The sequence below is a fragment of the Cyphomyrmex costatus genome, unplaced genomic scaffold, assembly GCF_001594065.2.
Source record: "Cyphomyrmex costatus isolate MS0001 unplaced genomic scaffold, Ccosl1.0 scaffold135, whole genome shotgun sequence".
NCBI lineage: Eukaryota > Metazoa > Arthropoda > Insecta > Hymenoptera > Formicidae > Cyphomyrmex > Cyphomyrmex costatus.
In genome coordinates, this window is record NW_017275337.1 from 585,128 (window position 1) to 608,980 (window position 23,853).

A 23,853-nucleotide genomic window follows, 5' to 3' on the forward strand; every position below is an offset into this window, starting at 1 on the left:
TAGAATGGACACGCATCGTTCAATCGTTCTTTTTCCCATTCGTTCGTTCGTTTGAATATTACGCGCGTCTTCTTTTTCATTGTTTTTGTACAACGTTAGCTTCGTCGACGGAACACGTGTTACGAGCGCTTTACAGTTTTACGAGACACCCAGAACGTTTTTCTCGCTCGTCTAATGCCTTTTTTAACCATTCCCGAAGGGGTTGGCGCGTCTGCTGGGGAAAAGCTCCCAAATGTCGCCTCTTTTTTATAGGAATGAGTTTACTCGCGGAATAACAATGGAAAGGAAAATAACTTTAGATTTTTCGGTATTATCATGTTTTAATGTTGAGTATATATGTATATATTGGTGATTCAAATATAAACTTTGATAAACGGAAACGTCCTTTATATGAATACTATAAAAGAAGGAAGGAAAAAGCATCGGAATATAACTAACAAAATATGAATGTTGTTATATTAATATTAGAAAAGTTTTTAAAAAGCTTTTACCTTTGATTTTTTATCTTAAAGCACTTAGAATTTTTTTGCAGAAATTTTTTAGTCACAGAGAAACACGTATTAGTTTGTAAAATAATGTTATTATGACAGAATAACAAAAGCTAGAAAGAACTGCGTTATTGTAATATTGTAATTGCGGGCAATTTACTATATCTTTGGAAGTCAATTTACATTAAAATTGCAAACTCGTAAATTTTAATTAAATTTCTCATCAAACTTCCTAAGCAGAGATCGAGAATAATTTATTGTTAAGCGGAAAGTATAACATGACGGCGGCAGCTCGCGTAATTTTCCAACGTTCGCTTTACGGGAACGGCATATAAAACACATTAAAGTATTTTTTCTTTGTCAAATAAATCAACGCTTAGCGCGAGAAAGAGCTGTCGCGTACGGCGGAGTGGCAGTTTTGCGAAAATTGCGCTCGAGGTAGGCTGGGACGTAACGCGAGAGACCAGAAAAAAAGATCACGTTGCAAATTTCCATGTGAATGCCCGTAAAAATTCTTGCCGGTATTAAAAGCACACGAAAAAAGACGGCGCGTGCATTTCCATAAGAGGATAGATCGCCAGTATGTCTTCTGAACGGCACTTTCCGCAAATAGGTGATCCTACTCAGATGGAAATTTGTATATTCGGAACGTTCAGTAAGAGCAGCACATAAATCACTGTAAAATTAAATCTCTTATTTAGCTAGTTAAAAATAAATTGCTGAGTTATTTGTTGTTTATTACCTTGACTAAAATGCTTAATAATAAAAGTTATATGGGTATGTTAAGTTAGCACCCCAACTATAGTACTCAGGAGTTCTGCTTAGAGTTCCCACTTCCTTTTCACGAGACGAAGAGTTCCCTATAGTTAATAACAAGAGTTCCGCTCAATAAACATTTTTTAATAATTTTTTAAAAATGGGGTGCTAACTTTTTAACGAAATTCAAGATCGCATAGTTCTGATCAGCTTAACAGAAGTATTTTGTGAATACCTAGAGTTCTTGATACATAAAAAACATTTTTGATGAATAATAAAGTTTAAAAAAAATAGTAGAAATCTTTGAAAATTTTTTTGAGAGTACCGAGTAGTTCTGATCGGAGTTCTGGACAGTTCTCAGCGAGTTCTGTCGAAAAGTATCAGGGCTCAAAGCGATTGGACCAACGGTTTCCGAGATATACTCTCTTTAAAAATTGTTGATCTTCCGACAAATGTCGCTGTATCTTGCAAACCGTTTGTCCAATCGCTTTTCCACCTTATAGTTTTCGATAGAACTCGTCGAGTACTATAAGAAACGCAACTCAGAACTACTCGGTACTCTCAAAAAAATTTTCAAAGATTTCTACTATTTTTTTTAAACTTTATTATTCATCAAAAATGTTTTTTATGTATCAAGAACTCTAGGTATTCACAAAATACTTCTGTTAAGCTGATCAGAACTATGCGACCTTGAATTTCGTTAAAAAGTTAGCACCCCATTTTTAAAAAAATTAAAAAATGATTATTAAGCGCATATGTCATTAAAAATCATAGAGAACTCTTCGTATCGTCAAAAAGAAGCAGGAATTATCATCAGAACTATTGTATCTAAAAATTAATTCTTCGAAAATTTTTAGTTTTTTTTTTATTATTCGAAAATTTTTTTTACATATCAGGAACTCTAGGCAATCGCTAATTGAAGCTATTAAGCCGCTCAGAACTATTCCACCTTGAAATTCGATAAAAAGTTAGCACCCCATTTTTAAAAAATGTCAAAAAAATGTTTATTGAGCGGAACTCTTGTTATTAACTATAGGGAACTCTTCGTCTCGTCAAAAGGAAGTGGGAACTCTAAGCAGAACTCCTGAGTACTATAGTTGGGGTGCTAACTTAACATACCTAAGTTATATATAATATATAGTTTGTTGTACGTGTATATGAATTTTTTAAATTAATCTATGTATTATGTTGATTTCAATTAAGCTTTCTACTAAATTAATTTATTAACATAATTACGTATCTGTAAATGTTTTTACAAATTAATTAAAATGGTTATTAACACGACGAGAATTTAATTTCAAATGTACTTCCAGATAATAGATATTTCGTGACATTTTCAACGTGCGTACGTTTTTCCACACCGGTCACCAGTGAATAAGCGTGAAATTTCGTCGCTATCGCAGGAATGTGTTTTTCATTGGTATTGTGCTGAAACGTGTTCTATTGATAATGCACGTATTCAGACTCGCACCGCCAAAGCAAACGCAATGACAGAAATTGATTGACTCATTAATGGTGGCCGAGATATTTCGAATTGGTTCGCGGTTTTAATCAGAACCTGCCTGCGATTCGTCGGCATTGCGTTCCTTTTATTAGATCTTGCTCACAGTTTATTGATTTATTGAATTATATTTTGCCTGCCGTGCGCAGAAAACGTTAACGCACATGGTTTGAACATAAATTTCGATCGTTCTAACTCGATCATTATTTTACATCGAGAAAAAAATACGAATTGATATATTTGCCAATGGACCATTTGTATGCTTTATCGTGTAATCGTTATTTTTATACAGGAATATGCTATAATAATAAATAAGAATAATGAATGAGATGTCCGTAGACAAAATAAAATCGATATTCTTTCAAACTTTTATATGGATGAACTACTTTATTTTTTATTTTTGTTTATTAATCGAGAAACGTTAATTGTTACATGTGTGAGTGTACTGAAATCTTAATTTAATATAGATATTATAAGGAGAACTACATTTTTAACTCCATATGCATTAAAGGGAAAATTGCAATCTTAAATGGCGATGTATATTTTTGTTAGCAAAAATGGTTTAAGATATTAGATATCTGCGTCCATTAACGTTAAAGCGACATCGAGTTTATGTTTGGTCTTCCCTTGAGAGGCGGAAGGAATTTATAAAGAGATTAAAAGGCTGCTTACGTAAGAGCGGCCACACCTTGCTGCTATCTATCTGGTGGCTTACTTTCCATAACCCCCTTCTATTCTTGATAGGATTACACTTATTGCACGTAATTTCAGTACAATAATAATTATACCGAGTTACATTGTTGCGTTTTCTTCTCTGTGATCTTTCTTAAAACGTAATCTTTTGTGCATTATATATACATATATATATATATATATATATATGCTGTTAATAAATTTAAAAGATCTTACGTAAGTCTTGTTATTAAAACATATTTATTTATTGTATTGAAATGTATATTATAATTGTGCATGATATTATAAATAATATTTTGCACAAACCCAATAATAATTCTTAATAAAAAATTGATTTATTTTTCAAAGAATTTTGCAATAATTAAATAAAAATTTTTTTCTATGTATTTGTTTATGTTATATATGTTATTTGCGTGTTTTTTTTTCCATAGAATATTGCTGAAAAATTAAAAGACAGAGATATTTTTTTATGAATTATCCTCTCTAAAACAAATTCTACTCTTGTACAAGTTTCGAAATTACGCAGGCGCAAATGAATATGTGCGCAACGAACATAACATTTCGACAGAAATGCTAATTGGCACAGAAAGTGTCGATTTACAGTGGCTTCTAAGTAGGAAATAACTAGAGCGTGACATTACGTCACGAGTAAGTTGAAAATAATTTTTGCCAAATAATCAACTAATGGATACATTGGAATGGATAAATGCATTCTTTAAAGTTTTTTGTTTTATTATTCTCTTTATGAGATTAGACACAAATATGAAAAATATATTATATAGGATTGTGTTGAGATAAATAATTAAAAGTATATAGATATTGAGAATAGAAATAATACTTTGAAGAGTTTGAAAAATGCTTTTAAAAAGTTAATCAGAGCAGATTATAAATTCCTGCGATACTTTTTATGTACAAAAGATATATCCAACATTCCTTATTGAATTTTTATAGGACATTAAGACCGAGGTCGACGAGTTCTTAATGATAATGTCCGCAAACATTAGATGTTCAACGAAGCATTATTTAATCGATAATGGTATGACGACAATGGATACGATACAATGATAAGATTTTTAATCATTTTACAACTACAATATTGATTATAGCGCAAAGTATTTTAAATTAATGTGCGATATTAAATAGTGCAAATTGTAAGATAGATAATTAATCCTCGTATTTTTATAATAAATAATAGTTGTTATAAATTTTTAAATTGTTTTGTGCGTTGAAGACTTTCTTAGATCCTTATAAGTAAATATGAAATTTAAATTTCCTGACTTCTTTATAGTAACTGTTCTGAACTTTAATAGATCGCAGAGTATATACTCGCGTGACGTCATCGATTTGACAACTATATCGTATTTCTTGAGGGGTGCTACAGGAATAAAATCGCGTACTGTGGCACGGCAGAATGATGCATGAAATGCTTATTTTGGAGAAGCTACGTAAGTTCGGTTTCTGAAACTTTAAGAATGTTTATAAAGGTCAGATATAAATCAGATGGGCTCAACGTATTGATCTCTGAATTATTTTCTAAATTTTTATTTTTCTAAGACTTATATCACTTTCATGAAGAATTTTAAACTGTAATTAAACTTATAATTTAGTTCAGCTCTTAATTTCCATCCTTTTTCACCGTGCGAGTCTCAAATAATACTCGCGTAAATATTCAAGTCTCTGACAAAATTCGATTTATAATTTTCCGATGTTATATTTGAATCTAAATACTCAACTTATAATACTCAAACATCAAATTTTCTTTAACATTCTCCTTTGAGTTTAAATTGATTATATCTTTCCTAACAATTTCTATTTTCTTTGTTGTTATTATTTGCTGGTATCTTTAGGTCTTACAACTCAAATGATCCCTTTATAGTTTATAGCTGTAAACATCGTTAACGAGACAGGATCGTTAGGGCGACTCACAATTGCTCGATTAACTTGTAACTGCGATAATCAAATCGCGCGCTATCAAGGCGGTGATGTAACGTAATGACGACGTTAACGCAATTACTACGTCCTTCGGCGAAACGCCCGCCATGCCGAACAGAAAGGGCTACCAGAAGTTACACTGCAAAAGCAATTGACGTAACGAAACTGTAACTAAGCTACCGGGATAATGGTAGGAAGTCCTCTTTATAGTCGCTGATAAGTCGTTAAATTACCGGTGGCATGGCGTTACTTCATGACGATGCTTACCGTACATGCGGTATACTTAAAAATAATGTACGCGCAATTTTTGCTACGCTCTTCTTTTGTTCTCTTTCTTTCCGAGGGAATTGCTCAAAGTAATACGACTTATATCACAATTGATTCTATATATTTAAACAATTTTGATTTTATATTTAAATAATAATTTAATATATGCGAGTTATTGTTGTTGTCATTTTTATAATATTATTTTATAATGAGTGGACAGAATGAAATAAGTTGAGTATAGTTTTGCAGGAAAAAACCCACATAGTGTAACAAGGATGTGCGTTTCTTCTGTAGCATAGAGTTTAAGTAATTTCATGCCACTTATTACAAAATAATGATTAATTAAGTTTAACGATTTTGTAAACTTCCGATTGTCATTCCGTATATGAAATAACTGCAGATAATGATATAAATTTTTGCAAATATAAAATGATTGAATTTATTATCTCAAATATGTATTTATACATACAACGTATTTATACAATAATATTAAATATATTGCATATTAAGGTTTATTGTTACGATGAATTAATTTAAAAGACTTGTTTATATTGGGTTGCAAATTTGAACTTACGTATTTTTAAAGAGAAATATTTAAAAAAACGTTTGTCGAATTTTTTATTGACAATTTCCAGATTTTGATATTATTTTTGTATGAGATACATTCAAATATATTCATGGTTACAATAAAATTTTAAAAAACTCGCTGAATATCAGACGTACTCAAATTTAGTCGAGATTTTTCCGATCAAATTTCCAATTTTATTCTTTGAAACAGAAAGAGAACTGAAGCGAACAATTTTGACGATATCGTGGACCTTGACCATTCTCGGTGGATACTGGCAAACGTTTCTGTATGTTCTCCTTTCTCTTTTCCTCTCTTTCTCAGCAAAATCGGATACATGCGTATCGTTCTGGCGCAACTCTGGCTGCTGCATTGCGACGTGCGATGCATACCGGAGTGCAGCCGCACTTGGTTTAACAGAATCGAGAATTCAGGATAGAGGAATAAGCAACGGCGCATACAATGCCAAGGGTTGCTTTATCCTCCCTCCAAGCTTGATACTGTTGGAATAGATATCTCCAAGCACAAACGGAGCCTTGCCTTGAGCAGTCGTGTATTTCTCTCTGTCTCATTATATATTCATGTTTTCGCGGTATTATTCAGTGATTAATCATTACCGATGCTTGGTCAGCGTATACATAACTAAAGAATTTCCTCTATTTGTCTGAATAATTATCCATACTTTTTCTTTTGTAAATGCAATTTTTTTTTACGGGATTGTGAATTCTATAAATCTATTGATGAGAAAGAGAGATTTCTGCTTTTTTTTCTTTTACTTAATATGTATATTTCTTTAATGTATGATTCTTGTCATTTATTATACTCGTATTAATAATATTTGAAATTGTTTCCGTTTTCAAAGATATAACATATGTTATTTGTAAATACATATTTAATGTGTTTATCTTTTAATTTATCCTTTTAGCTTGTTCCTTTACAACACACATTTTAATCACATTTCTGCAATTTTGCTGAGAGTGGAATTAATAAATTAAACTTGAATCTCTTGTTTTTCTTCATTGTTTTTTCTTTTCGTTCTCTCTCTCTCTCCTCTCTCTCTCTCTCTCTCTCTCGTCCTTCCTCGTTGCATCGCAACATCTTCTTTACAGTATGCCTATATACATATATGTGTGCACACCTGCGCGCAGGACATGCACCACGAGGAGTGAATACGATATACCTCCGACCAAGCTCTTCTCCAAGAGCGTGATGTTCTCTTTAAATATTCCGCCCACGCGACGTAATCCATGCAATGACGGCGCGATCGATATGCATTCACAACGTGGAAATTATTCGACATTCGACTTGGAGTTACGCCTATGAAAAAGTAATCTGGTTTTGTCCTTAATAACTGTTCTAATGTAATGACGCGCAAATGTGTGTTGAATATTTTGCTGGGTATTTGCTCATTCTATCGAAGTACTTCCACACCATAGACTCAGATGTTTACTCGATGAAAAATGACGAATTATTCGTATTGTTTTTGCTTTATATGCGAAACAAAGACAAATAGAAATAAAAAAATTTGTTGATAGTGTTATTAAAGGAGAACGAAATAAAGGAGACATTTTCCAATGTATGTGCTTGATCCTTTTTTATTTACAAACTTCTTGAGTCTATTTTTAGTATTAATTTGTCTTCAGGACAAAAGAAATGTAAGACAAGCTTAAAACATAAACTAAACGTAATAATTTTTTTCTAATGTTTGGTTAATGTAACAAAAAATAATTTTATTTTTTTTTAGTATTTAATAAGTATTATCGAATGTAATAATATAATAAACCGTTTTTGACAATTACTAAATACTTAGAAAAGTACAATTTTTTTGTTACAATAACCGAAAATTTGATTGAAATTATTTTACTCGACATTTAATAACTATATTACTAGACTTCTTTCAGTGTAGTAATATATATGAATTGTCTCAGAAATACCGTATATGTTGACAAATAAAGTTCCACCTGTCTTTAGTAAAAAATTATACTTACGCTCTCACTTAAATTCCGCGCGACGAATTTTACGGTCGAAAAGATTGAAATGTCGCGACCGAATCTGCGGGATGCATCTCGCGGGATATGTTTACGCAAAACGCCGCGTCGTCACGTCAGTTTTACCGCTCTTCGCGTTCGCATGCAAATAGGAGGCGCGACTCGCGCGCAGAATGCAAATAGGCGATTACACGCGCGCGCGCGCGTGCGCGTGCTAATTCGCGGCCGATCGTTTCGTCACGGATCCAGCTGTCGTGTTTAACGACCTACCGTTTCGCCATTCTCACATTTGCGACAATGCAACTCCGCGGCATTGGCGCAGAATGCAATTACCAACGACGCCGCGCCCGCTCTTCGCGTCACGCGGAGAGACTTCATTGCGCGGAAGTGTGTAAACGCACGCGTGATCGCGTTTTTAATTAAATCAACGAGCGTACGAGAAACAGAGACAGAAGTAACCGTCAATTGCAACGGTATATAGAGAATACGTACGGGAAAGATGGTTCCGGTCTAATAAAGATGACAACGGACACTCTACTTATCGTGTTACTCGTACATTTTATTGGGCTACATCTTGTTTGCGTCACACACTGATTGGGCATAGTCGATTTGACTACGATCTTTTAAATTTTCGATATCAGTTATCGTCGGTGATATCGTTGCGAAAGTTAATCCAGGATTACGTGATTGTGTTATATCGCAATCGATTTTTACGTCTGTCTCCGAAAATTCCATAGTTAATAAAATTGTGATAATGAATTGTCGCTGAAATTTGTACGCTTTATACGATTTATATATGTCGTACGAATGTTACGCGAAACATAGAAGAAATTGAGTTATAATGAAATTGATGCTTTTTTAAACTTAATTATTAGTTTTGTGGCTTTGAAAATAAATCAAATGTAAGTAAATTACTTATACGCTTCTGCGCCCTATAAAATATATCTATTATAATATTAAACACTGACATAAGGTTGTCAGTGTTTAATATTATAATAGATATTTTTTATATGGCGATAAGATATAATTTGCAAACAGTTGGAGTGTACTTATTAAACGAAGTTAACTACGAATGTTTCAATTCTGGATTTGAGTTCTCTTCAGTGTGGAAGTCAAGTATGCAAACTGTGCAATGCAGTATATATCCTCGAATTCTCTTATTTTTTGCAGAACGAGAAAGTTACTATAGTGGAAATAAAGGTGTTGAAAAACAGTGTTTACATTTTGGAACAGGAAATACAATAAAATAATGAATTGTAACAAATCTTACTGGAGGAATAGCTGTAAGATTTAAAAAATAGACTCTTGCTCTCTAAATATAAAGTTAAATGTATAATATAAAGTTTAATCTAATCTGCTTTTAAAACTGCTCATTCAGAACCAACTCGCATCTCTTTTACTTACGTATATCATCTCTCTAGCAAAAAATTATACATTTATATATTATCTACACAGTTTCAATTTGCATCTTAATTATTACGCGTTATCTTCGGCGAGAACTAAGTACACATTCAGGAAATTTACATACACCAGATATAAGCTTTAGTTAGCTTTGGGATATTGTTCTCCGACCGTGCCATTTTAGCAATCTGATATAATTCGACCTGACACGTCGTGACGTGGTTCCAAACTGTATGAGAGGAGCGTTATGAGAAAGGGGCTCATCGAGTCAATAGGGGCGCAGCAAGACAAGGAACAAGCTAGGGTGGACGTAGTTTCGGAGAAGTTGTAACAAGTTATAAATGTCGTCGCGAGAACGTATCTATAATATCCCCATAATGCCACGAGATAATGGAGAAGCGCGGTAATACTTCCGGCAGGGGGGGGCGAATGACTCTTGTCATGACCGTTCTCGGAGCTTACTTGTTTTGTCACCGACAGTGACAGGGATAAATGCGAGGCGAGAGAGGGCTATTATTTGTTCGCGTCTCTCTCACTCTTTTTCTTTTTCTCTCTTTTTCTATCTTCTCGCGGTCGCGTATTTTGCGGTGAGACGGATTGGCGACGTCGTCGAGAGGTTTTTGCCCGTCGATAGAGAGAGGATCGGCTACGATGAACGCGCGTTTTACAGAGGAAATGAAATACCGCGATGGCGCAAAATGCGCATTTTATCAAAATGGGTCGACCACGCGAACGAGTGATTGCATACACGGTGCATTTTGTACTTCCTTCGTTAACCCGGTTCTGAATAGGCAATTAACTTTATAGGTATTTAGACGACAGAATTCTAATTCTTTTTAATCCTGCAATTTTTAATTGCGTCAGATTTATTTTAATTTATTATTTTTTATATTGTATTTTTCTCTTACCTCTCAAAATATGGTATTGTTTCAGCGCCATGTCGATTAATTTTGAAGTAGAAAAGGTAGATACAAGTATAAGATACGTAAATTATATACCTTATGTTGCATATAATGTTATAGATACAAAGTTCCAGTACTTTGATACTATTATACGATGACGATCTGGAATGACGATGGATCTCGAGTAGCTACATAAAATTTACGATCTGCCTTTTACGCGTTCCCTTATGCTCCGCCTAGCGCATTTTTGTATTCTTGCAGAATTCAACCGTGCATATCTATCTTTGAATTTTTATATGGCCGTAAATAAAGTACGCGGCTGAGTGCATACAAAAGTAGCCGCGCGCACGCTATTTTCTTTTTTATGCGGAAAGTAATAAAGCCGGCGGTGAACACTAAAATAATCAAACATTTCGACGATCAATCAGAAGCACCATTCATTAATTGTGCATTTCTGAAATTCTGTTCGAAGTACTAAACTGAAATAGAGCTTTCAGATGACCTATCTGTAATTATCAGAAGAATGAACGGAATCTATGGAATGGGGATGGTGAAATTATTCGAAATTGCAACATCAGAGGTACATTCTCGTGCCCTTTATTGTACATTTCGAAATTATCGATCGTCTTTTCGTCACATCGCGTGCAATCATGAACTCTTTTCGCGAGAAAGAAAAGCAACGATGGGACACAAGGGACTTTCTTGTGCGTCAACTTGGTCGTGAGAAGTACGGAAATCCTGACGACTGCCGAGCGAGAAAATCCGATAGCTCGAAAAGTGGAAAAGCCGCGGTTTTTCGCCTTCGAATGATGTTTTCCACTCCGGGTGATGGAGCACCGTGTCGCATTTCGTGCCCACCCTCGGGGAAAAAGGTATCGCTGCTGTGACGGCAGAAAGAGTATTGTTGTCAAATGGAATTGGTCGTTCGGGATTTTTAATCTTGGCCATTGCTGTCGTCCGTATCATGCCAATTTATTAGAAGTACTCAATGTGAAATGATTTTAATGCTTTTACCAATATTGAATTGGATATCGTGTCTTCCCACGGATTGGAAAAAAATATCGAAATTAAATATTTCCATAATATGATGAAAAAGTTTGTAATATTGTATAATATAATAAATGATATACATGATTTAAAATTATTATTCTGAAAAAGAAAATTAAAATCAGAAAATTGAGTCATTTTAATAAAAAAATTACGTTTCATTTTTGCACGAGCATTGTATTTTTTAACTGTATTATTAACTGTTATTATTGTATTTTTTATTATAATATCGTACTTTGTTGATTGGCGTTAATTAATGATCAACAAAGTCTCGTTTCATGTGCCGAATATATTCCGTAATTTTTCTTCCCCTCATGAGATTCCACCGTCAGTTACATTTTTTTCTATAATAGCATGAGATCGTATCATGAGATCGCGTATCTTGTCCTTCCTCATATCAGTGTCACCCGTAATATCCCGTCGTTTATTTTCGAAGAGAAATCAGGGCGCATTATATCGTACGCTAGAGTGGAGCCGGACGATAACGCGCGGGCAGCTAGTAACAACAAGAGAGGACCACAGAAAGAGAAGGGGGGGGGGGGGAGGTTGGAATTACGACTGCATATTAAACATAGGCGTTCATGGTATGAATAGACGGAGAGCACGACCTACCTTAGCATTGTTTTACGTCAAAGCACGCGAAACAAGAAGGAGAGGACGGAAGCAATATTCCAGACTTCTTAGCACGAAATATAATACATAAATATTCGTCTCATATATCTATAATTCTATAATATATATTATATACGACGAAAAGGTCAGTATAAGAAAGTTTCATGATAATAGAATGAATCGAACGTATTATATTATGAAATACTGAGAAAGTAATAAATATATGCTTTCAGCTTTACGAAATATATAAATGTACAGGTCAGAAGTTAATAATAGTAATAAGCAACGAACTGTTTTCAAATTATTAATTTTATATTATAATTTATTTTTAATAAATTATATTAAATATATTTATATGTCAATGGCAAAATATATATTGTATCAATTTACTTATTTTTGTTTAAAAAATATTTAATGTGGAATATAATTACACACAGATATAAGTAAAAATAGTAGAATATGAATACATTACTATAATTTTTATTTGTAGCAGCGAGAGACGCAGCCGAATCCGATACGTTGTCAGGGAAATCGCTACATTATTGGAATTCTGATTTTACAAAGAATATAAAATGAAAATAATGCTTACAGATTTTGTTAGAATTTAGCTTTTATTCTGTAATTACTGACAAAATAAAGCACCGTGTGTCAATTCGATATTTCTTTTTTACTCCAAATTTACAAATGCAGCAGTTTTCTTCTTTAATCTCACTCTCGCTGTATCGTAACAAACTCCACTTTGAAGAGATTTGTGCAATCAAATCTGCATTCGCGCAGAACCGTACACGTGTTTATTCATGTAGTTTGGCAAATTTACCAATTAATTAATCAACAGATTAATCAAACCGGGTTACCGAAAACATGTAGAAGCCAGGGTTTGAAATCTCTACTGTATATATTATCGGCGATAATAAAGGCCGATAATTACTTTTTAATAGACGAGTTACTATAATAAAGATTGCGCTGAAACAATCGAATGAGCTGCCATCGCAGATCGATAAGTCCGCTAACTCGTTAAACACGACTATTCAGAAGCTCCCCCAGCACATAAACTCGGATTAGTTTCGGTCGGCGTGGTGTAGAGTAACTGACGTAGTTTGATCCGATAAAGTTCCAATAATGTAGTGATTTCCCCGACAACGTATCGGATTCGGCTCTCGCTAATGTTATTACCACCCGTTTGTACAAATAAACTCATGGGTATATTAATATCACGTTGATAAAGCACAATTTTTATACTATATTATATAAAAAATGGTACTATTTCTCTTTTTTGTCAGAAAATCGATTTTTTGTTTTTTTTTTAAATGTTTAAAAACATGATAGATTTTATGTTTTCTATATACATTATTCAATGAGACGCTTGTGTCTTTGTATACTAAAAAATATTGATTATTAAATATTAATTAACCTTTTTTTTTCAAAATTAAGTAATGTTATATTTTTTGCATAAAGAAGCGACAAAAGAATTAGACTATGTAATGAAATTGTCGCGACATGAGTGATATCTCAATAAAAATTGGCAATAGAATTGTAATACCGTGAGATAGGCTTGTTTTTAGTACTCTCGTATATAGCATTTTTAATTCTCCGTTTAATTCTTCAGGAACTTCCTTTTTATTTCATCGAGCACGGGTCGTAACTTTCGGAAAGTATACGATACTGCCGGTATTATTACATTTTTCCAGGCTGTTTTGCGATAAATTTTACAGTTTACGGTGTTAATGGCCCCGCGTGATATTAGCTAGGAACTTGAAGGCGAGGTCAAGCGAAAGATCTCGTGAAAAATTCGCATCTATGTACATATCGCACTTAAGTTATTTTTCTTTATTCACAAGAAGGAGAAAACACGCATTAATTTTTTATTTAAATCTATCGTCATATCTTTTTGTCATACTGTGGAAAAGAATCGGCTAATAAAATATTTTTCGCACATTTTAGTTATGACATTGTACTAGTAGTATTATTAGTAATGAGAAGGGGGAACAAGTGAGATCTTTATTAGTCTCTGTATATTGAACCTAACCTCATAGTCATAAAGTCGTCCAGAAAATTCTTTTTCTAAATCTAAAGAATTCTTCTGTGGAAGTCAGTATGGATTACAAAATTATTCGTATACGAGTATGTGGGATGCACGGTTTGAACTTACGACCTCGGTTATGAGTTTACGAGTCCGTCACTCTCTCACATGGGGTCACCACAGTTATGACGTAATTAAATCTAAATTTAAATATACTGAGATAATATTTTATCAGCGGATTCTGCTACTCCTTTTTATAGAATTTTAAACATATCACGTATCTCTTTTATATTTTATATGTTTATATCACGAAAATATTCTCTTCTTCCAGCGAATAAAAATTGAGAATAATTGAAGAAGAAATCGATATGTGTATGTGTGTGTTATGTTAGTAAATTATAAAATGTAATGTAATTAATTAATAGGTCAGAGTATTGAAATAAATTTTAATAAATGTATATCCCCAATTATAAAATAATTCACGATATAATTAAATTATGTATATAATTGATTTTATAATAAATCTTCATATATCAAAATAATTGACGATATTGATATTAATTGTTAATAAATTAATTATTAATTAATAGATCTTTCAGGGCGAGAAATTTTCTTATCGTTTCTTGTACGTTTCTGTTGCGCAGGTATTATCGTTCGAGGGGACGATCGGGAGGCGCTGCGAGGGTGATGCTCCTAGTGAGCGAAAGTGAGGAGCCCCAGGCGGCTTTTCTCCCTTCGTGCTCGTTCAGGGAGGAGAAGAAGAACTGCAACAGGGTCGGTCCCTGGCCTGACGGCTGCAACTGCAGCTGAAACTGGAAGCGGCCAGCAGGGAGGAGTGCCTCGTGGTGCACGGCGGTGCTCCTCTAACGGCGGCTAGAAGGGAGTTATGGTGTCTCGCACATGCAATGCCTGTGGCCGCCGCAGCCGTGGCACTGTGGCATCGTGCCCATCTCAAGGCGCTCGCCTGCGTCGTTCTCGCCCTGATCGCCATCCAGTATCTGCTTAGCGGCGGTGTGCTCGATCGTCGATCCATCGAAACCATCTTCACGATTAACACGACCAGGTAAGGTCGTTCGTTTTAATTATCCGACTGGCTGTTTCATTATAAACTGGTGTTGTGTCATACTGAAAGAAAAGAATTGGCTGCCACAGCAAATTAGATGGTAAAATATGGCATAGCATTTTTAATTGGCTGCTGCAACCAGTTAAAAATGCTATGTCATATTCAGCCAATCTTTTTTTTCTGTGCACGAGTCGCCTCTTGAGATATTATTTAACAAATTATAAATTATATATAATTGACATTACTTATTATTCGAATATAATAAAGCACAGAATATTTAGACATTAGGAATTAGATGTCGAATTTTTTCTTTTATAGATATTCTAAGTTAGATTGAATTATTATGAATATCGAACTGTGTTATAGACACTGAATTTTTAGATGGATCTTAGATAAGTATTATTATAATACTTACTAATCATATAATTTTATACTCTTAATATAAAATATCTCGTAAATTTAAACTTTCGCCATTTATGTGAAAATCATTTATTAATCTACTAACTCGAATTGGTAAGTTCAGCCATTTGGAACGTTTGGCGAACATATCGAGTTTCCGACCTGCCATATATCTCTTGCAATAAATCCACGCTCCGCGTCTTCGGCGAAGCGTTAAGTACCAATTCTAGCTCTGTGCGAATCTCGCAAAGCGCATCTTGGAAGTTACTCGGTGTGCATCCCGACTCTCGTGCGGAGTCTGCAGCTTAAATTCCATCATTGCGCGCGTGCATTATCGCGACGACAGGAGATGCAATGTGTCCCGGTAATTCCACGTTAATCGCGGGTGTTGGATTCCCGGCTTAATAATCGGCCGACTCGTCGTTATTCGTCGCCTCGCTCGCGTGAGTTCGCGTTTGGCATTATTAATAGGGATGCGAATCCGTGAGTGTACACAAACGACAGACAGACTACTGTACTGTTGACGTGAACTTTCCTCGGGCGAAGTTCCGCGAGTGATTTTGCAGGAAATTTCTTGTCCGCTATAATTGAATTGGATTTGTAGTCAATGGTACTGTTAACGATTTTAGACAGATTGTTCCCGAATAATTGCACGGAAAGCTGTTAGCTCAATTCATCTCTTAGCGAACCCTTTCTTTATATTTGTGACTTACAGTATTTAATGTTCAATGAAGCTAAAAGCTATTGAAATAATTTAACGATGTAATAACAAATAAATGAGGTGCTATCAAAATGAGTTTATTTCATTTATTAAAGTAGAACGATAGACTGGAATTAGTGAGTAGGCATGTATAATTTAATGCTATTTAAATGCATCCGCTTAATATCGATTAAAATTACGCATTCATTATTGAAATAATTATTGCAATTTATCAATGAAATTCTTGTTTTATGTGAACTATAAAAAGATTAATATATTTACTGGCTACACAATTATCAAATATTTTACGCAGCATTGTCTTATACTTTTAATGTTATTAATTCTCATTTGAGTATATATTATGTACATGTATCACATGTTCAGCCATTCATTTTTTCAATGTATAAAATTTTCAAAATTAAGAGGAGTTATTCAATAATTTATGATTTATACAAAAAATAAAGCTTTTTTAAAATTCAATTTCTTTTAAAAAATGCTTTGCGTGTTGCATTTTTTAACGCTTTAATAATTACTTGGTTTTTCACAATGCGTCGAGAGGAAAGCGTTTTGAATGAAATTAAATAATGACACGAACCGAAAATACACGCTTCCGAAGCGGCCGAGTAAAAGAGTAGATCGAATCACTCTCTCGTTATGTTCAACCGGTTCCATTTATCTGCGGTGAAATTTAATCGTTGAATTGTCCACCAATGTAAAATTGCCGTTCCGCGGATTGTCTTTCAGCAGATCAATAATTGAAGGATGGATACAAAACACGAATTATGATTAAATTCAGTATAAATGTTTTTTAGCATAATGATGCATCGCTTATTATAATTATCATTATTATTACAAAACTGGCTATAACGTGATTTTCAGCGTTACAATGAATACTTTGAGCGTGTGCATCCAACCGCGTTAAGTAACATTGATGCCAGATACGTGTAACGAACCGCGTAATCACATTCGGCTCGCTGCAAAATTATCCGTGGTCCTCCTTCCTTTCTCTCATGAAGCTACATTAATAATTCACAGCCATTGGCTATCATTTCGCAATCGCTAGTCATCCCAATTTTGATGAATTTACTGAAACGTATAAACTTGCCTCACGACAAAAAATTTATTCTATCGAATAAATTTTTTGTATCGAAAAACAGGATATTATTGAGTTTGATCGAAGTTACGAATTCTATATTCAGAGGGAAGAAAGAATGAATTTTAAATTCAGAGAGAGAGAGAGAGAGAGAGAGAGAGAGAGAAAGAGAGAATATCTTGTTACTATATTTTACCGTTATTTTCCAAAAACGTTCATGCTTTCTTTAAAGCAAAATTATTGGAAGATATAAAGTCAGTTTAAAATTTTAAATAATAAAATTCGAAACGGTAAATAATAATAAAATTCTCTACGGTTACTCGATGCGAATTTTTTTCTGTTCTATGCTTGAAAACGTTGATCTATTATGTTTCAAATTTTGTATAAGGAAAGAGTACGTTTCATACAGATCTTCACGTAGCGTTTTATTATATATGCCGCATATATGTATGTTTAAGTGTATAGCTTAGGATCAGTTCTTATCCTTTGGAGTTCATGGCAGATACATTGGAAATCTCATTATCTGACTATGTAACGAGGCAAAATGGCTGGTTAATGACAATGCTGATACACGCGCGATTACGAAGCCTTTAGGTAATAGGAATAATCAGTCGCTTGCTCTATAAGATATCGATCGAGAGAGCACGAAGACGTTGAAATCTAATAGTGATTTTACAAACAAAATCTCACAAAATTTTGAACTAAATGTTAAATGAAAAAAAAATTAAAATTTTGGAGTATTTTTTTTAGACTAATTTTTAAAGATATATATTGTCGGTCTCGTCGCTTCGCGTATCTTAGGATCTACGTGAAATCCTTTTAGTTTTAATTTTCCACAACAGAAATAATTGTCTCAAAATTTTATAATTATAAAGAAAGATTTGTGTCTACGAGTTTATTTAAAAAATTTAAATTAAGGTTGATATAGTTTTTGGCCAGATGGCCGTATCAAATGTTTTCTGTGGAGTAAATATCTGTTCAAAGTTGTGCGTGAAGAATGCCGGGGAATTTCGAGCGACTTTTCTCGTGACTATTTTCTTTTTGCTGTCGTTTCTAATCTCTGCAATTAGGCGCTTTTGGCGCGCGCTGCAGCGAACGTAATGAAAGGCGCGTCTCGCCTTCGTGTTGCAGCGGCCGCGCCGTTATTATTACAAAGCGACACGCCAACGAACGTGCGGTGAGGAAATGCGGAGGTGGCTGTTGCTCACGTTTCGCCGGCATAACGCGACCTTAACAGTTAACAGATCAAGACTGAGGCCCGGTTCTTAAAAGGAAAACGTGTTGATCCTTACTCGCGCACAATGTTGATTGATGACGCATCTATTTAGCATTGTCACCTGGAAGTTTCTTTTTTATGTAACTTCGAAGTTTTGCATTAAAAAAGGACAAACTACAAAAAAAATATGTATATTGCTATTACGTGCTTCCTGAAATAATGTTTAATAGTTTATAGTCAATCTATAGCGTCTTTCTCTCTGTATTCACTCTATATTTATTGCTTGAGTAATTATTTAATTCATTTGCTTTGATTTGTAAAGTATAATTATTTTCATAATTTTCTTAGTATGTATCTTTAAGCTGTTTGAAAATTACGGATCGATTTCTTCCTAATAAAATTATGACACACATCCATTTGTAAAATTACCAAACTTTCTTACTTCTATTATTTTATAAAAAATATTGTAACAGTAAGTAACTCATGACTCATAAATAAGAAATAAATTTATAATCTGTTATAATTTTTTTGAGTTTCTCAAATTGAACGAATAAGAATTCTTGATAAACAAATATTTTTACACATCGCGCGCGTGCCCAACAGTGACGGATGGCTTTAAACATTGTCATAAACATCATCGTTGAAAATTGCATTTAATTAGCACTAATGATGATATATCTGGTAATATTATGATTGTAGTCTGCATACAATGTTCAAAAGCTGAGTTATCAGATTAAAATGTTGTCGTCACTCTGGCCACGATAATTTGTCACCCTTTGTTGCTTCTCACTCAGTTGCATCGAGTTATAGTTATATTGTACGATGACGCAGTATGCATTATGTAACCAACACAAAACGATAAGTTGTAATAATGACACGTGACATTTTTGCCGATTATCTCACGCGCTGGTTGTATTTCACAATTCTTACGCTATCGATATCGCCGACAGTAATTAAAATGTCACCAAAGGCAAAAGGGAGTAGATTGGCAATTTCATCTGTCAATTGAGACTATCGCGTAATTACCATGATATTTGTATTATAATTATAGAATAATAGCACAATTTGCGAGTTATCTGGTGTGGCCACGTTATATATATTATATATAAACATATTACAATTATATCTCGATTATCATTTATCGCGAAATTGTTCATTCTTTTTATTTTATAAATAAATGTGATGAAGAAACTTTGTTTTCACAGAAGTTACTATAGAAGTTATATACACAGAAGTTTTTTATAGCTGAATATGATTAACAAAAATTGAATTAGATTTTTTGAAATTTGGAAGGAGAAGTGGAGTTGATATATTCTAGCTCCCGGGTGTGCATCATAGGATTAGAACGTCGAGCAGTGATTGACTGGTTTATTTCGTGACGCGATGCGTATTAGCGATACGCGTAACCGCGAGGATAAATTATAGATTGGATAGCGCGATTGCGAGCACATGCGATCGAATGCGGGACACTGTCGCGATCGTTATTACAAATCAAACTGCTAGATGTTGTTCCGGTACCACGTCACATTAACAGGCTATATCATTACACTGTGATGCCACTGCCTGGTGCTGTCTGTCTTATCGGAATATATTAATGGCTCACGGCGAGGCGTTTTATTACAGGTTCTCGTATTTAAATACGAAAGCATTTATTTATATTTAACAAAACAAAGATTAAAAAATTAAATATAAAAATCGACTCTCGAAAATTTCAAATACAAAGAATAAATAGGCTAATGAGAGTAAACTCGCTGTTATCAATGCGAAATCACAAAAATCATATATATTCGTTAACAATCAAAAAATGTCATATATAAAATACTTTAGTATTTTATATATGACATTTACTTTAGTATTTTATATATGACATTTTTTGATTGTTAACGAATATATATGATTTTTGTGATTTCGCATTGATAACAGCGAGTTTACTCTCATTAGCCTATTTATTCTTTGTATTTGAAAACAAAGATTACATTTTTTATATATATTTAATTTTATGTTACAGATAAAATCATTCGTATATATTATATGCGTTTTTTTGTTTTGTTACAAAAGACTCTTTTATTTATCTATTTATTGAGAAAGAATTTTCCAAAAAATAATACATAATTACGTAAAAATAAAAATGCTTTTACGATATTTTTGATACATTTAAAAAAATTAATTTTTAATTTTAAATCTACTTTTTTTCAACAAAAAAAAATTTTATTTATAAAAGGTTGTTCTTTACATTTTTAATAATATTTTAAATATTACAATTTATTGAATATTGAAAAATATTTTAAACGAATTTAGATCTTTTTTCTTTTATTTTCTGATGAAAGTTTTTCTGAAAAGTTCTTTTATTATAATAACTTGATACTTTTGAAAAGTTCTACATTTTAAAGCAAATATCCTCTACGAATTTGAGAACCGTTGCTTCGGATTATCTAACAATGCACGTCTCGTCATTTCAGTTATAAGCTCGAGCATTGGAGTATTGTGAATTATTAGCAAAGTGTTTATATTTGTGTATAGGCTGGCTACGCGCGTGAATTATATAATGCTTCTGACAATCATCCATTGACCGTTTTGACCTCATGACGTTTTTCTATGAAATCGATTTGATATTTGTGATTCTCAAAGTAAGAGATGATTATTTTAGGCATTAATGCATCTTTATGTCATACTGTCCCATCGGACGAATGCTGCGGGAATATCGGAAGTCAAGAATATTCCCTGGTAAATTCCTCACCGAGTTATGCGAGCGTGCAGTCTCGTCACGCCGTTGGATTTAGCTGTCTTGATCGTCTATGTTATATCGCCATCGGAGAATATCAGACATCGGATCAGACATGCCCTGCTACGTGACTTTCCTTCGAGACGTGAAATTTCCGAATCCTGTCACGAGCGGATTTAAATTAAAACTGCAAATATGTTAACATTTGTACTGACGTGCTGTCATCGTTCTTTTTATTGACAGAATTTTCGATAGAGTTGAAACCAAAGTCTAGTTTCTCGGATATATCAGTAAAAATAAAAAAAAAATTATGAATATTAAATCTCGAAGTTGTAACTATAATTTACAAAAATTATTATTCAATTATATTATTAAAATTTAATTGCTCTATTTATGAAATTCAATGTATGATCCTTTTAAATTAAATTTTCAATCTTTTTTTGAAAACTTTGATTGGAATGAATGAAAGAAATCTACTCATGATTGACGATAAATTGCAGTATATGAAGTAACTTGCAATTAAATAAAATGTATTTAATAATTAAATACGTTAAGTATATGAGGAATGAAAGTTTTTGTTGATTGTATGAAAAGAATCGGGGAAGCAATTATAAGAAACGAAGTAATTATATAATTATATTATATAATTAATTTAATATAATTTAATTATTTAGAGCAACATAAAGAGATAAATAAGACGGAGTATCTATTTCCATCATATCCTTGAAGGGGGAAAATATTTTCTGCGATACTTTTTTCTTAATATTAAGTCTTATGTTCTATCAACCCCATTACGTTCTATTAACCTTATTACGCTGTAAGTTACTTGTTTGATCATATTTCGAACATTGACCCGTCGCGTCGCCAACGAAGGCCGACAGGATCAATAAATCCCTTTCTTATTTCTTTTTTTTCGAATATTATTTAATTTATTTATAATATATATTTATACTCAGAAGATATCTAGAAAATTTACACAATGGGTTCTTAGGGATGTATTAACATTATCTACCTTCTATCGTTTTAACTTTAAAAAATTAAAAAGGGATTATAACGCGCACAAGAAGTTATGGCACGTATTTAAACCTTTGTTGGCGCGTCCAAAGGCGTTGTTTTTATTTTTATTCTTGCTTCACCCTTGTCTACCTTCTGAAACTCCACTTTGCGGCGAGACTCTCCGGGTATGAGATCCTGTCAAACTTTTAACGGACGCTTCCGTGCGCGACATTGCCGATCGATGTGGAGTTTCCTCGCGCTTTGACGACCTCGGCATCCCCGAGGACTCTCCAGTCCGTCATTCCTTCCTTCCTTCCTTTTCCATTGCTTCTTCCGGAAAGCGTGAATCGGCGCGACATCGGATCCCGACGTTAAAGATGCATCATCGTCAAAAGTCTTGGCGTTCCGTCTCGATATCCACCTAAATTCGAAAAAATAAAATTATCGGAATTGATATAAAAGTGGCACAGGAAACTTCACTCGATACCAGAAATGGATTTTATCGAAGACAGGGTTCCATCGTTATCGGATATCTTGTCAACCGTAAGCGTCCCTTGACAAACGGCGATTTATCCCCGAGGAAAGTTTAACGGGAAATTACCATCTGTCGAAATAATCTTCTTAACTTTGTCATTTATTAAGCGATTGTTTATGGAACTGACGATTTTTAATTTGTATTGAAATAATAAATACCAGTTTTAAGATTAAAATCAAGTCCTATTATTGATGAATTAATAATATATATGAATGAATAATTTAATTTCATAATAATTATTAAAATATTGAAATAAAATACCCTCATACATTTTAATTATACTTTATCGTTCCTTGTATAATAATATTATCAATTCAATATAATTAATATAAGAAAGCTTTTTGTTTTTTCTATATTCACGTACGTTTTCTGTTTATAAAAACGGTGAATCTTTGAGAAATATCTCCGCGGTTTCTTCACGATTTCGTGGTGATAACCAGTCAAGTCGGTCGTGTGCCGCTTTCAAAAATCCCTGTCACGTATATCGAGAAATATATCTTTACGTATCGACGACTCGCTGGGCTTGCCGCGCCGTTTTCCGCGTGCTCGCTCATTGCAAAGATATCTTTCGTGCCATTCTATAGCGAGGGGAAAGATTTCTGTGAATTCCGAATCGGATGCTGCATAGCCGGCAAAGTATTTCTGCGCCAGGTGGTGCACGCGGTCGATCCCGTATCGACGGCCGGGATGAGTCACGTCAGATTTATGCCGTTCCGAACGTGGCGAGAATTCCACCGAATTCCCGCAAATCGGTACTTCGTTAGAACTGCACACGCATAAAGAACATATTTACGCAATGTATCAATTTAACCTCAATGGTATTTTTTGTGTAAAATTTTATCAAGTATTTATAAATTTACAGTAATCGTGATTTTTTCCAATTAAAACGTTCATTAATATTTACGAAGAAATATTAGTAAAGATTATAATGTGATGATAAATGTGTCTATTATTATT

General features: G+C 33.6%; 1 protein-coding gene across 1 annotated transcript in view; it reads left to right on the forward strand.

Annotated features, from left to right (window-relative positions):
- The window catches only part of LOC108782794 (beta-1,4-N-acetylgalactosaminyltransferase bre-4), a 110,923-nt gene that overhangs the window by 71,142 nt on the left and 15,928 nt on the right, over window positions 1–23,853 (forward strand). Inside the window, exon 4 of the mRNA XM_018551160.1 lies at window positions 14,817–15,235. Within this exon, the coding sequence (XP_018406662.1) occupies window positions 15,078–15,235 (158 nt within the window). The 5' untranslated portion in view covers window positions 14,817–15,077. The remainder of the gene's footprint in view (window positions 1–14,816; window positions 15,236–23,853) is intronic.